This window comes from Syngnathus typhle, linkage group LG10, assembly GCF_033458585.1.
Source record: "Syngnathus typhle isolate RoL2023-S1 ecotype Sweden linkage group LG10, RoL_Styp_1.0, whole genome shotgun sequence".
In the NCBI taxonomy this organism is placed as follows: Eukaryota; Metazoa; Chordata; class Actinopteri; order Syngnathiformes; family Syngnathidae; genus Syngnathus; species Syngnathus typhle.
In genome coordinates, this window is record NC_083747.1 from 3339266 (window position 1) to 3351278 (window position 12013).

The following is a 12013-nucleotide window of genomic DNA, read 5'->3' on the forward strand; positions in this document are numbered from 1 at the left end:
TTTTAAAATAATAGCTCTTTTATTAAGTGTACAGTACAAATACTTGCGTTGAAATACTCTTGCATTGGGTTTGCCAGCGACCCAGTGTTTTTGTTGAAATTCAAGAAAGTAGAATAGTATCTCCTTTGCAGACTAAATATAGTCAATAGGTCATGACCTAGTGTAACGGCATTTAACAAGTCAGTATCAGTCTCATGTAGCCGTTGCATGCCAAAGGATCCACTGGACCTGTCTGCAATAGTTCTAGGCCATGTTGTGATTTATGACTAGAACCACTTTAGCATTTGTACTTGTTTACTACATTTGATTCAAGCACACACACAATCATCATTTGAAATATTTCAGTTTTATTGGCTGAATTACATAACTACACTTTTATGACTTTGTGTGGTCACATGATGAATGAAAATAGGAATAGGTGCTATTTTCAGTTCCCACTGGGAGTGATGAAAGAGGAATAAAGTCTGATTTGATCAGTGGAAACTGTGCTGTTAAAGTTTTTTTTTCTATGATGATCATGTGGTATGTGTTCACTCATGACGAAAATAATCAATGTGGAATTGCTCAGTCACAAACGGCTCTGCGCTGGTCACCATGACAACAGGCCAAAGTTGAGATTGTCCTGATGTCAGATGTCATGCCTGAAAAAGCAAAAGGTTTTGGCTTGTCAAGTTTAATGGGAGAAGCAATTCATAAATACTATGGACAAAAGTATTCAATGAATCACCTAATATGCATGGTTGAGTGAGAATTGGAGTATTCGTGGAAAAGGCAGAAACATGCAAACTTGTGACAATCGCAGTACTTTGTTTGGCCTCTAGGTGACAATAACAAACAAGAAGAAATTCATGATGCTCGATTCCACAAAAAAAATACCCAACCAGTATTCATTTTACGGAGGAGCGTACATTTGAAATATCAATTTATAAAGCCAAAATAATTTATAAAACCTTATCAGTTCATTATCACATTTGAGTAGTTTAAAACCTAATAGTCAGTGACTAATATATTGTACTATTTAGATTTGGGTGGAAAACAAATGCTTAAAAGTAAGACAATTTATTTAAAAAAGACAATTAAGTTAAAGTCACACACATCTGGGTGTGGTGAAATTTTGTATGACCCGGCCGGGGTTTAAACCCACAACCTCCCACTCTCAGGGGGGACACTCCCAAGGCCACTGAGTTGGTGAGGATGGAATATGACTGATTTGAGTATGAATTCCGAAGCATTATTATTATTATTATTATTATTATTATTATTATTATTATTATTATTATTATTATTATTATTATTATTATTATTATTATTATTATTATGAAAATAACCAGAAAGTGTGTCTAAACTTTTGACTGGCACTTGAACTGCTTTCCCGTTGTTTACGTGCGCGTTCCCGGCAACGTGACTTCCAACTCGGGAGGGAGCGCGCAGGACGAAGGGGCGGAGCAGGGTTACGCACAATCAGGGCAGCTAGTGATGAGAAGTGTCCCGGATATTTACCTTCCTCTACCTGGATCCTCGGACGCGGCGGCCCGTCCCGAGGTGGCCGCGGCGGTCATTCTCATGTGCACGATTCGTCTCTGAAGCGGGACGACGGAGGTACACGCGACTTTTTCTCTTCTTTTTCACCCTCCCGAGAAAAGTTTGATGTCGGCCGAGTTCCTCTGGGCTTGAGGGAAAGTTTACTAGCAACGCGTTTCTTCGTGTTTAGGGTGTGTAGCTACACTCGTGCACGCGCCGAGGCTGTCAACAGGTTCCGTGTTCGGCTCAAAGTACGGAGAGGACATTGCTGTTTATGTTGACAAGTTTATTACTTTTCAAATAAGGCTTTGCTTGCTTTATGTATCCGTCTTAAATCACTTTGTTTACTTTTTTTTTTTGTACTACTCCACTTTGGCTTTGAGTGTCGCATTGAATAGCAAGTACCTCATCCAGTGTTTTTTTTTTTTTTCTTTACATGAGGAAAAACTGTCAAGGCACACAAACAAGCAAAAATGTCATTAAAGTGGACGCACAAATTGATTATGTCCCCTCGGTTATGCCAGGCAAGATATTTTAAATTTTCTCCTTGTCACCATATGTCAATCTGGCACAGATAGATGAATTATTGTCATTATTTTTATAAGAAATGCTACGTAATTGAATCCAAATAGTAATTTGAATAATTTCCCTCGGCACACCTGATGATCTCTGTCACACTACTGAGGCACGATTTTTGCTAATCTATGTCTGATAAATCTGTCCAAGTCACCATATAGATGCTAACCGCTAAAAGAAGCCAACATGTACACGCTGATTAACCCTGCTATAAAGTCTTTACTTGTAAGTAAGCCTGTGAGAGGCTTAATGTGGAAAAATAAGCCATCAAGTAGAGCTCAGCTTGGTTTTAATACATTCCAAGTGTGTCGCTGTGTTCAAACATTAACCCAGAACACTGCGGACCCTTGTTTTTCTTTTTTTTTTCTCGGTAGCGCAATCCATTAATCGTTTACCTGGAATCCAAGACAGGACTGGACTCACTCAAATGCATGCAGGGACATTCCTCCAGCTTCCTTAGGAGTGTGAATGTCTGCTTGACTACTGTATATGTTTTTGTGTTCAGCCAACAACTGCAAAATGGGCGTGTTGGAGCACTGAGAAAAAAAAAAGTTTAACATTCTTATCATTCAGCTGCTTTTGCGAGAGGCAGCAAGACCCAGAGCGAGAGACGAAGCGAGGGCAGGCCTGGGCCGAACATAAGCGAGGAGAGGGGAACATTTGACATTCTTCCTTTAGGGACCTGATTATCTTTTCTGAAAGACATGGTAAAATAGAACCAGAATAAAAAAAAAAATCAGTTTCTTTTAAATGCACAGCGGGCCGCATTTAATGCTCTCGCCGGGCTGCACGAGGCCCACGAGCCACAGTTTGACCCCCACCCTGCACTGTACGCTCGCAGCACTCCTTTGCATTCATTCTGCATTAGTCACCGCTCCATCCAGTACTCACCGTGTTATTGTGAGGGCGGTGCTGTCAAACAACAGTGTGGAAACATGTGGCTCACGTTTGTTGCCGTGTCTCTTCCCAGGTCCCCCTCGCTGAGACCAGCCAAGGGTGGTTACCGTGGTGACAGACATGCCAAAACCAGACCTGCTCTGCTTAGTTCAGCTGCTGGACGGCACCATCGAGACCTTCCGAATAAATGTACGACACAGACACGCAGTTTCCTGAATATCATATGTTGCCGCTATCTGTCACCGCGCTCTGTTAATGATCGTCGATTGATCCGCATCTCCTATTCAACGGTGACCTTGGTGCCAAGGACAAGTTCACCTCCTCTCGCACTCGGGGGTTCGTTTGCGTGCTCAGCACATCTTGGCAAATGAAGCATGCGGGCCATATCGATGCAAATGTGCATATGTGCTGCAAGGCAATCGTCTTTTGATGCAGAGGCTGTCTTGCGTCTTTGTCTGAATATTAAATATGCAGTAAAACACCCCTCCCCTATCTCCATCTCATAATACATTGGAGTGAAAAGTTTTTCTTCCTAACACTCCAATGCAGCAGCTTCATAATCTGCTCATAATTACGTCCTGTGGGGACTGCAGCCATTTTTTTTTCCTCGGCTGTGTAGCGAACAAGCTCTTTAGCCAATTGTACACCACTCGGCATAAACTAGTAAATAATGGAATAAATATAGACTGAAAAAAAATGGACTAAATAAATTTGAGGTGTCAAAAATTAATCGAGTAATTGACAATCGATTATGAAATGATCTGACGACTAATTGTTTTGAGCCATCGTTAATATCGTCCAAATTCTCAAGCCTCCCAAGAGAAATGATTCGCTGATTCCTGACCTCCTTCTTTAAATCAGACTTATTATCTTTGTGTTCAACCAAAACAAAACATTTGCCAAAAATCTGCTTTTACTTTTTGAAAACAACCGAATTTACTACAATTGTTGGACTCGTGTCGCTCCAAGCGTTGGCCGCCTCTCACTTGATACGTTGCGTCCACTTTTCAGAAGCATGATGAAGGTGTGGTTCTGCTGGACCGAGTGTGCGACCACCTGGGCCTACAGGAAAGGCAGCTCTTCAATCTGCAGATCAGAGAGTCCAGCACAGCCGTCACCTCCATCACCGCCAACACACACTCGCCTGTGAGCGCGCACACACTTTTTTTTTTTTTCTTTCTTCAAGCCAGAGACTGTAACACGTTCCACTTGCTGTTTAACCACAGGGTGTGCTTGCATATTTTTTCTTCTATCCCCTGTAAGCAATTCTGTTTAATGAATTTCTTTTTCTTAGAGATGGTTGGAGCCTGAGAAACCTTTGAAGAAGCAGATAAAAGGTTTTTACCGGGCAAATTATCGCCCATTCCAAAATATATTTTGACATTTCCAGAGTAGTGTGATGATTGAGGTGACTCATGATTTAAGACGACACTGACACAGCGCCATTTCTCCGCAGGTCTGGCGTCTCCCTTTTATCTAAACTTCCGAGTGCACTTCTTCATTTCGGATCCCAACTCCCTGCAACATGAACAGACGAGGTGCGCCAATATTTCTTGCCCTAGTTTATTTCCGTTTGTATTTTGCAACAGTTGCCAAACAAGTGCAATGTTTTGATTTCTAGTAGGTGTGAGTCACTAAAATTCTGCTTTTGTTAAAGACGCTCAGTGTTATGACATTTGTATATTATATAAGTTTTTTAGTTTATAAGTTACTATCTTATGTATTTTTATTATATGTATTTTTTACATTATATCACATATTATATTTTTATCTTATTATATATTTTATATTATATTACTATATTTTATTATATTTATTATTAGATAAGTTTTATATTATATAAACATATTTGTCGCGCTTGTAGCAGTAGTTTACAACTTAGACTCCTCAAAAAAGCATTTTCCAATGACACATTTGTCTTCCGCAGGAACCTTTACTTCCTCCAGATCAGGAGTGACATTAAAGAAGGCAGGTTCGTGCGCGCAACAAGCCCAAACACACCCAACAAAATGCAGCTCATTTGCATACACTTTTTATAGTTCTTCCATTGTCGATTGCAGATTGCAGTGCCCGCTGAGTTCAGCCGTGGTGTTGGCGTCTTACGCCGTGCAATGTAAGTCTCCGAGAGCAATCTGTGATTAATGACCTCATAACTACGGGCAATACTCACCTTGTTAAATGTGCTCGCTAGTTTCCGACAAATGCGGCAAAAGTATCGGGACAGAGAGTAGTATCGATGCCATGTTATATACTAAGTTTTGTTTTTGTTAGCTGAGCTGGGCGATCACTGTCCATCCCAGAAAAGCGGTTACTTGTCAAAGTACCACTTCATCCCCGAGCAAGATGAAAACTTTATATCCAAAGTGGAGGAGCTGCATCCAAAACACAAGTAATGCGATTCACGGCATCTATTCCCGTCGGTTAATTGACTCGACTGTTTGCGTGCGTTCATGTAGAGGTCTGAAGAAAAGCGAGGCAGAGTTGTGTTTCCTCAATACGGCGCGGACGTTGGAGCTTTATGGAGTGGAGCTGCACGCCGCTCTGGTAACATGGCCTCCTGCATTCAAAACTGCTATTTCATGCTCCACTTTGCTTTCACGGCTGACATTTCCCTGACACTCGCTGCCTTTCAGGACACCAACAATGCTCCGCTCATGGTGGGCTTGGCATCGAGTGGTGTTGCAATATTCTGTAATATGATTTGCTCCAGTTTCTTCCCCTGGTGAGTGACAACTGCGCAAAATGGAGTTACTCTCACAAATGTTCTAAAACTTTGTTCCATTACAGGGGGAATATTGTCAAGATTTCCTTTAAGAGGAAGCGATTCTTTATACACCTCAAACGTAAACATGTAAGTCGACTATTTAGTGTTCCAAAGCGGAAATCTCTCTTATTAATATTAATGCTGATCGTGCAGGGCGAGACCCAGGACTGTGAAGTGACGCTAGTTCTAGCGTGCCCAAAGACCTGCAAGAACCTGTGGCGCTCCTGCGTGGATCATCATTCCTTCTTCAGCTGCAACCGCACCGCCAGGAGCCCCAAACACAACAACAGCCCAGTTCATTCCTACAGGAAGTTTATAACACATCATTTGGGCTTGGCAAATAGTAAAAATGAAAGGTAGTTTTTTTTGGGGGGGCATAAATTGTGAAATATTGTTTTGTGACAACTACTAACTTGTAACTTGTAGTGGTCCAGTTTGTCAACGTGTGGTGGGCGGAATGGTGTGGAACCCGGTTCTGAGGCGATCCATTTCATCGGATTATTTGGAGACAAAGAGTCTACCGTCGAGATCGCCCCCCAGCACGCCCAACTGGTACGACCAACTTTAAGTCTAAAATGCTTCGGTCTGCGTCACGTTTGGGATTTGTGTGTACGCCACAGGCGGAGTCCTCGCGTTCGCCACGGTATCCGCAAAGTCCGGCCGTCATCCATGGAGCTGAGCGGTGAGCTGAAAGACGTACCCGAGGGAGAAGACGTCTTCTACACGTACAGAACGTCGGTCAGCAGCAGCAAGGACAGCGAAGGGGACGCTTCGCTGCATCTGTGTGTATTTCTTTTTTTTTTTCCTCATTATTCTTACAGGCAGTTTTTTTTTTATGAACTCACTCAACAAACTTTGCATCCTCTAAACTTCAGAACGAATAGCTGATTCAAGAGTACGTTTGTTAAAGTCAGACATGATGGTAGAAAATCAAAATTTACTCCGCCTGGGCCTCGCTTGAACTGGTTGACTGCCTACCTCCAAAAATTAGGAGGTGGATAATTATTGGTTGTTGTTTTTTTTTATTCCCACATCTTTATATACATCCAGAAATGGCTGAAATTTATCGTGAGTGCTCGGATTGTACGTACCATTTGGCCTCGTCTCTCGACGCCATTTCGCAAGGTGTCGCTGGGTGCGTCATTCTCTCAAACAACAACCCGCCTCCATTTCTTTTTTCCCCTTCGGGGGGAAAAAAAACAAATCAGGCGGTGCTCAACTATAGCAACCTTTCCACTTAGCTGCACATATCCTAAAATCTAATGACACATGAGCAGCGTGGATGAACCCGGTAAAATCCACTTTATTATTGAATAATGTTGCTAATTGTCCAAAAAAAAAAAAAATTACATTGTAATCCTCTTTAAGCGAGATTCAAGGGAATACGATTATTAATTTCCTCACTCCTATTACAATCCATAACCAAAGGTTGGATGAGATCTTGTTGCATGCTGATGACAATATAGCAGAAGAGGATGGAGTCAGCAGCTCCCTCTACAATAACAAGGTACTTTATTAATAATAGTCTGGGCCACGCCCTTACGTAGTCTATATATTTACAATATATGACGAGCGTCTGTTTCCTCAGCAGGCCCTCAGCGACGGCGACCTGCTGCTGATTCGAATCGCTCCCGATCACGAGGGCAAGTTTGGCTTTAATGTTAAAGTAAGTGTGAATGTCGTCGTCACATTTTGTGGCTCTTGTTGAGTTTTTCTCACGCTATTTATTAATTTCCTCCGAAGGGTGGGGTGGATCAGAAGATGCCGCTTGCCATATCGCACGTGAAACCTGACTCTCCGGTAGGAACCACATAATGCGGGCACATGTATTATCTCTCTGGCCAGCAGGAAGTGAATCTCTTCAAAAGACTCGAGCAGCATTATTCCTATTATTCCTGCTATTAATTTACAGTTTATTTGCCGATTTGTCTCCAGGCCGGTCGATGTGAGCCCAAACTGCTGGAAGGAGACCAGTTGGTGCTCATCAACGGTCGAGACATTTCCGAACACACGCACGACCAGGTGGTCATGTTCATACGGGCCAGCAGAGAGTCGCACTCCCGAGAGCTGGCCCTGCTCGTCAAACGCAAAGGTCTGCTCGCCGACGTTCAGAAAACCAGACGAGGCGGAATTTAACCCCGTCGTCGTATTTCAGGTCCCGGCCGAGCCGCGGCGCTACTCCTGCTGCCCCCCGCTCTCACCCTCACCGGTCAGTCCCAAACAGACAGGTCGCAGTCTCCTGGCCAGTCCGAACGGGTCACGACGCTGGACGAGTCCATGCGACAAGTCGAGAGAGGAATTCAATCCGGAACTTTGTGCTTCCACTTTGAGGTATTTGAGTTCAACGGAGGTCGATGGGATGCGAGTCGTCACCTGGTTGACTTGTTTACATTCTGATCGTTCTCAGAATTTATACAGAAGGAAGCCCGGCCTGTCCCAGAGCTGCGCTCGGCTTCCCAAGAACATGGACAAGAATCGCTATCGGGATATTTTACCCTGTGAGTGCTTCCCCTTCCCGAGACTTTATTTGGTGAGCTGACGTGCCTACTTTGCTTGCAGATGACGCCACCAGAGTCACCCTTGAGGGCCAGGAGGACTACATCAATGCCAGCCATATCGCGGTGCGCACACAGTAATGGATTCCCAGCGACGGATTTACACCTCTCCAATGGATGAATGTAAATCCGTGTGCTTTTGTTTCTTAGGTGGCACCTCCGGTCTCTGGGGAGTGTTTACGTTACGTTGCAGCTCAGGGTCCGCTGCCGCAGACCTGCTCTCATTTTTGGCAGACCGTTTGGGAGCAGCAGTCACACACCATTATCATGCTTACTACTCTGACAGAGCGAGGAAGGGTATGCAAATGACTCCACTCTGCAAAAAAAACACACACATTTGCTCAGGAATGGCTGAGGCACGGAAATTCAAACGTGTTTTTATGAGATGTGTGATGACTACATTATGAAAAGGCTCCGTTTTTATCTTGGCTATGTGAATGTCACTTGCACTCAGATACAGCAACATATAATAATGATAATAATAAAATAATTAATAATAATAAATCTTATCCCTAATTAATAGTGGCATTTTTCCTTTTTCGTAATGAAAAAAAGTTTGCTTTTTGATCCTTTCAGGCCACTGTACTTGGCACTTAATATTTAAATCAGCATTAATGTGCGGAATCTCCGATTATCGTGATACGGAATTATTGTGGCATTGATTCATGCTGAAATAACATTTCTTTTATTACCCCCGCTATAACCCTAGCCAGTTTATTTGTTTCTGCCTGTGCATTCGCGCGGAAATAATATAAATGTCAGTGGAGTTGGAGAAATAATGACTGAATCCTGAAAAGCTCGGAGCTCATAGTTCTCAATGGCGGGTGAAACGGCAACACTAAAACTCAGCAAAACAAGAATCATCAATTCAAGGGAAAGCAAACGCACCATTTTCAAGGTCTCCGATAAATACAAATAAAAGTACGCTTCCTCGCATCACGCTTGTTGCTTGGTAACCTGAAGCTCTCATTAATGGATCATTTTTCTGATCTTCGTCAACTGCCTTGACATTTTGCTTTGTTAAGACATGGCTGGCACATAATCACTTCATATCCTGCTCCCGATGAATTCCTTCCTGGCCTGCAAACCTACACCACTTTAATTTGACAAGCAAGGAAATGATATCCTGACTGATGACTCAAGTCCATCCAAGTGCTTTACTCCCTTCTGTGATGCGTTCGCAGACCAAGTGCCACCAGTACTGGCCGCATCCGCCGGATGTGAAGGATTATGGACACATGAGGGTGAAGTGTCACTCCGAGGAGTGTAACCTGGCCTACGTGACACGGCAGTTCACCCTCACACACACTCAGGTACGGATTTTGATGGTTCCCTTCATCAATACACATTTCCAAGCCAGCGGTCTACACCTCAAAACATCTCAAATTTAAAATGTTGCCATGGTTACTTCCAGGTTGGATGAATTTTTAACACCGATTCCATTTGGGCTGAATTTATGTATACCCACCGGCCAATCAGAAACGAGGACATGCTTCTGTGCTAGCTTTCCATGATATGAATCTGAAACAGTCATAATCTCACAACACGATAATGATATTCATGTAATCCCTCCAGGGAGATGTACAGGCAGTGAGTCAAATAAATGAAAACCCTCGAAAGGTCATGTTTTAAAAGAAGGGGGAGGGGTGTTCACTTGAATGGCAGGCGCCGGTAAATCCTACGCGCTGGCCCTTTAATACCGACGTCCATTGTCGCATGAGCAAATGATGACCGCTATCATGGCAATAGTTTGTTGCGACATGTGCCGCCGCTGCGCCATATGTCCTATCTCTACGGGAAGTTATCAGCGGGCGAGCTAATTTCCGTGTGGGCGGACCCTGTGTGTACACAGGTAACAAAGTCGTTAAAATGGAGGCGTGTGTACAGGCAGGTGGCACCCTACACAGTTAGATCATCAGATTGTATTTTCCACATTAACGTCCCGAGTGAACCTAATAAAGCTCGAGGAGGTACGAACGTGCTAACATGCATGCACAAATACTCCCGCGTCGGCCCATCTGTTACCCTGGCGGCCCTCGTTAATCCCCGCATGAAGTCACAGGTCGCCCGTTTTAAAAAAAAAAAAACACTCAACTCAGCTCTTTTGAGCTCCTCTCCACCTGTTTATCCGATTTTATCCCCTCGTTGTGTCGTCACCCTGCACTTTGTGATGTCACCGCATTCTTTGTTGTCTACGTTGTATGAGATGTTTTTAGTTGAAATTTTGCACAGCTTGAAGTCTCTCTAATGATCTCGTTTTTGTGGGTGTACTCAGAAAGGTGAAGAACGCACGGTCACACACCTGCAGTACGTGGCGTGGCCCGACCACGGTGTACCCGACGACCCTTCCGACTTCCTGCTGTTCGTCAGCTCGGTCAGGGAGAGGAGGAGAGCCCAAGAGCCTCTGGTGGTGCACTGCAGGTAACTGGCGGCCTAATTGCTCCGACGCCGTTCGCTCCAATCCCATGCTTCTCTTCCAGTGCCGGGATTGGACGGACAGGTGTTCTCATCACCATGGAGACGGCTCTGACGCTGTTGGATCGGGGGCTGCCGGTGTTCCCGCTGGACGTTGTCAAAACACTGAGAGATCAACGAGCCATGATGATTCAGACCACGGTACACTGGAGAAAACATGAGGATTTGTTCAAATGTTCCATAGGAAATATTTTAGTTTTATAAAATGTATTAAAATACAAAAATATTTGTTTATAAAATATTATTTTATAAAATGTATTAAAATATATAATTTTCTTTTTTTTTAATAAAATTATCATTTAGATATTTATTATTTGTGATGTATTTCTGTCTCTAACTTCTTATTTGGTCTGTTCCAGTGTCAGTTCCAGTTTGTGTGCGAGGCCATTTTGCGAGTCTACAAGGAGAAGCAAGGGGGGTCTACATCCCCGTAGTCCAAATCACAAACGGCACCAGAGGAAACCGAGCCGCGTAACTTCCACTCGAGCAACTCCCACCGAGGGGGCCGACATGCACGGCAAGAGATTAACCTCTGTTGTGCCTGCCGGGTCGCTACACGGTCTGGATGAGAATTCTGCAGCGTCCAAGCGCAGCTGGATGCCAGCTATGTAGCCAAGATCAAATAGGACACTTTGAATCTTACACTCGTCTGCCTTACGTTTCCGCCCAGAGCGCCGACTAAGCTTGGATGGGATACACAAAACGAATGAAAGCTACTAAGCTCTGGAATTAAGTTGGTGTCGTCTGCAAGACGACTGACGGAAGGAAAGAAGAAGTGATTGTTAGAACGAACGTGTATATTGTGTGTGCCTTTTAGTAGAGGGGCGGAATACTACAGAAGATGCTGTATGGGGTACTGTGGTGTGGCTGCCACTTTTCACTTAAATTATTCTCACAATGAAATAAACACTGATTTGTATGCCCTTCGTCTGCTTTATTAGGCTCTTCACTGTATGAACCTTACTTGGAAAATTAGAAAAGTGAAATTGAACAATAGATACAATCCTCAAATTAGTATTGCAAAATGATTGTCATGAAAATCAATGACATTTTATGCATTGTTGGTGATGTGAACCTCTTACTACTACTTTCTGGCGGGACGATGAAGCGTTTCAGACTGTTTAGTTGACCTTCAGACGAGTGACTCAAAGGTTGGCATGCGATCAGCGCGGATATCAGCATAACAAATCAAGCTCCATCTTGGCATCTATCAGAAAAATACTCC

At 43.6% G+C, this 12013-nt stretch overlaps 1 protein-coding gene and 1 long non-coding RNA gene across 4 annotated transcripts in view; one reads left to right on the forward strand and one right to left on the reverse strand.

The window, feature by feature from the left end:
* Positions 1–11711, forward strand: part of ptpn3 (protein tyrosine phosphatase non-receptor type 3) — a 12649-nt gene extending 938 nt beyond the window's left edge. Inside the window, exons 1-26 of one of the 3 annotated variants that reach the window (XM_061288200.1) lie at positions 1459–1599; positions 3068–3183; positions 4006–4140; positions 4289–4331; positions 4451–4532; positions 4922–4966; positions 5055–5107; positions 5266–5383; positions 5451–5538; positions 5628–5716; positions 5782–5845; positions 5912–6114; positions 6185–6310; positions 6379–6540; positions 7187–7265; positions 7347–7424; positions 7502–7558; positions 7694–7850; positions 7914–8089; positions 8166–8256; positions 8318–8379; positions 8464–8610; positions 9498–9626; positions 10589–10734; positions 10794–10929; positions 11148–11711. In XM_061288200.1, the coding sequence (XP_061144184.1) occupies positions 3115–3183; positions 4006–4140; positions 4289–4331; positions 4451–4532; positions 4922–4966; positions 5055–5107; positions 5266–5383; positions 5451–5538; positions 5628–5716; positions 5782–5845; positions 5912–6114; positions 6185–6310; positions 6379–6540; positions 7187–7265; positions 7347–7424; positions 7502–7558; positions 7694–7850; positions 7914–8089; positions 8166–8256; positions 8318–8379; positions 8464–8610; positions 9498–9626; positions 10589–10734; positions 10794–10929; positions 11148–11222 (2610 nt within the window). In that variant the 5' untranslated portion in view covers positions 1459–1599; positions 3068–3114 and the 3' untranslated portion in view covers positions 11223–11711. Of the gene's footprint in view, positions 1–1458; positions 1600–3067; positions 3184–4005; positions 4141–4288; positions 4332–4450; positions 4533–4921; positions 4967–5054; positions 5108–5265; positions 5384–5450; positions 5539–5627; positions 5717–5781; positions 5846–5911; positions 6115–6184; positions 6311–6378; positions 6541–7186; positions 7266–7346; positions 7425–7501; positions 7559–7693; positions 7851–7913; positions 8090–8165; positions 8257–8317; positions 8380–8463; positions 8611–9497; positions 9627–10588; positions 10735–10793; positions 10930–11147 lie in introns of those variants that run through there. The other 2 variants (XM_061288202.1, XM_061288201.1) reach the window with 2 other exon arrangements.
* LOC133160512 (uncharacterized) lies at positions 331–1639 on the reverse strand. The gene is made up of 2 exons (XR_009715915.1): positions 1501–1639; positions 331–641 (listed from the first exon to the last, which is right to left on the reverse strand). It is a non-coding gene; the product is annotated as an uncharacterized LOC133160512 (long non-coding RNA).
* Positions 11712–12013: the final 302 nt, after the last annotated feature.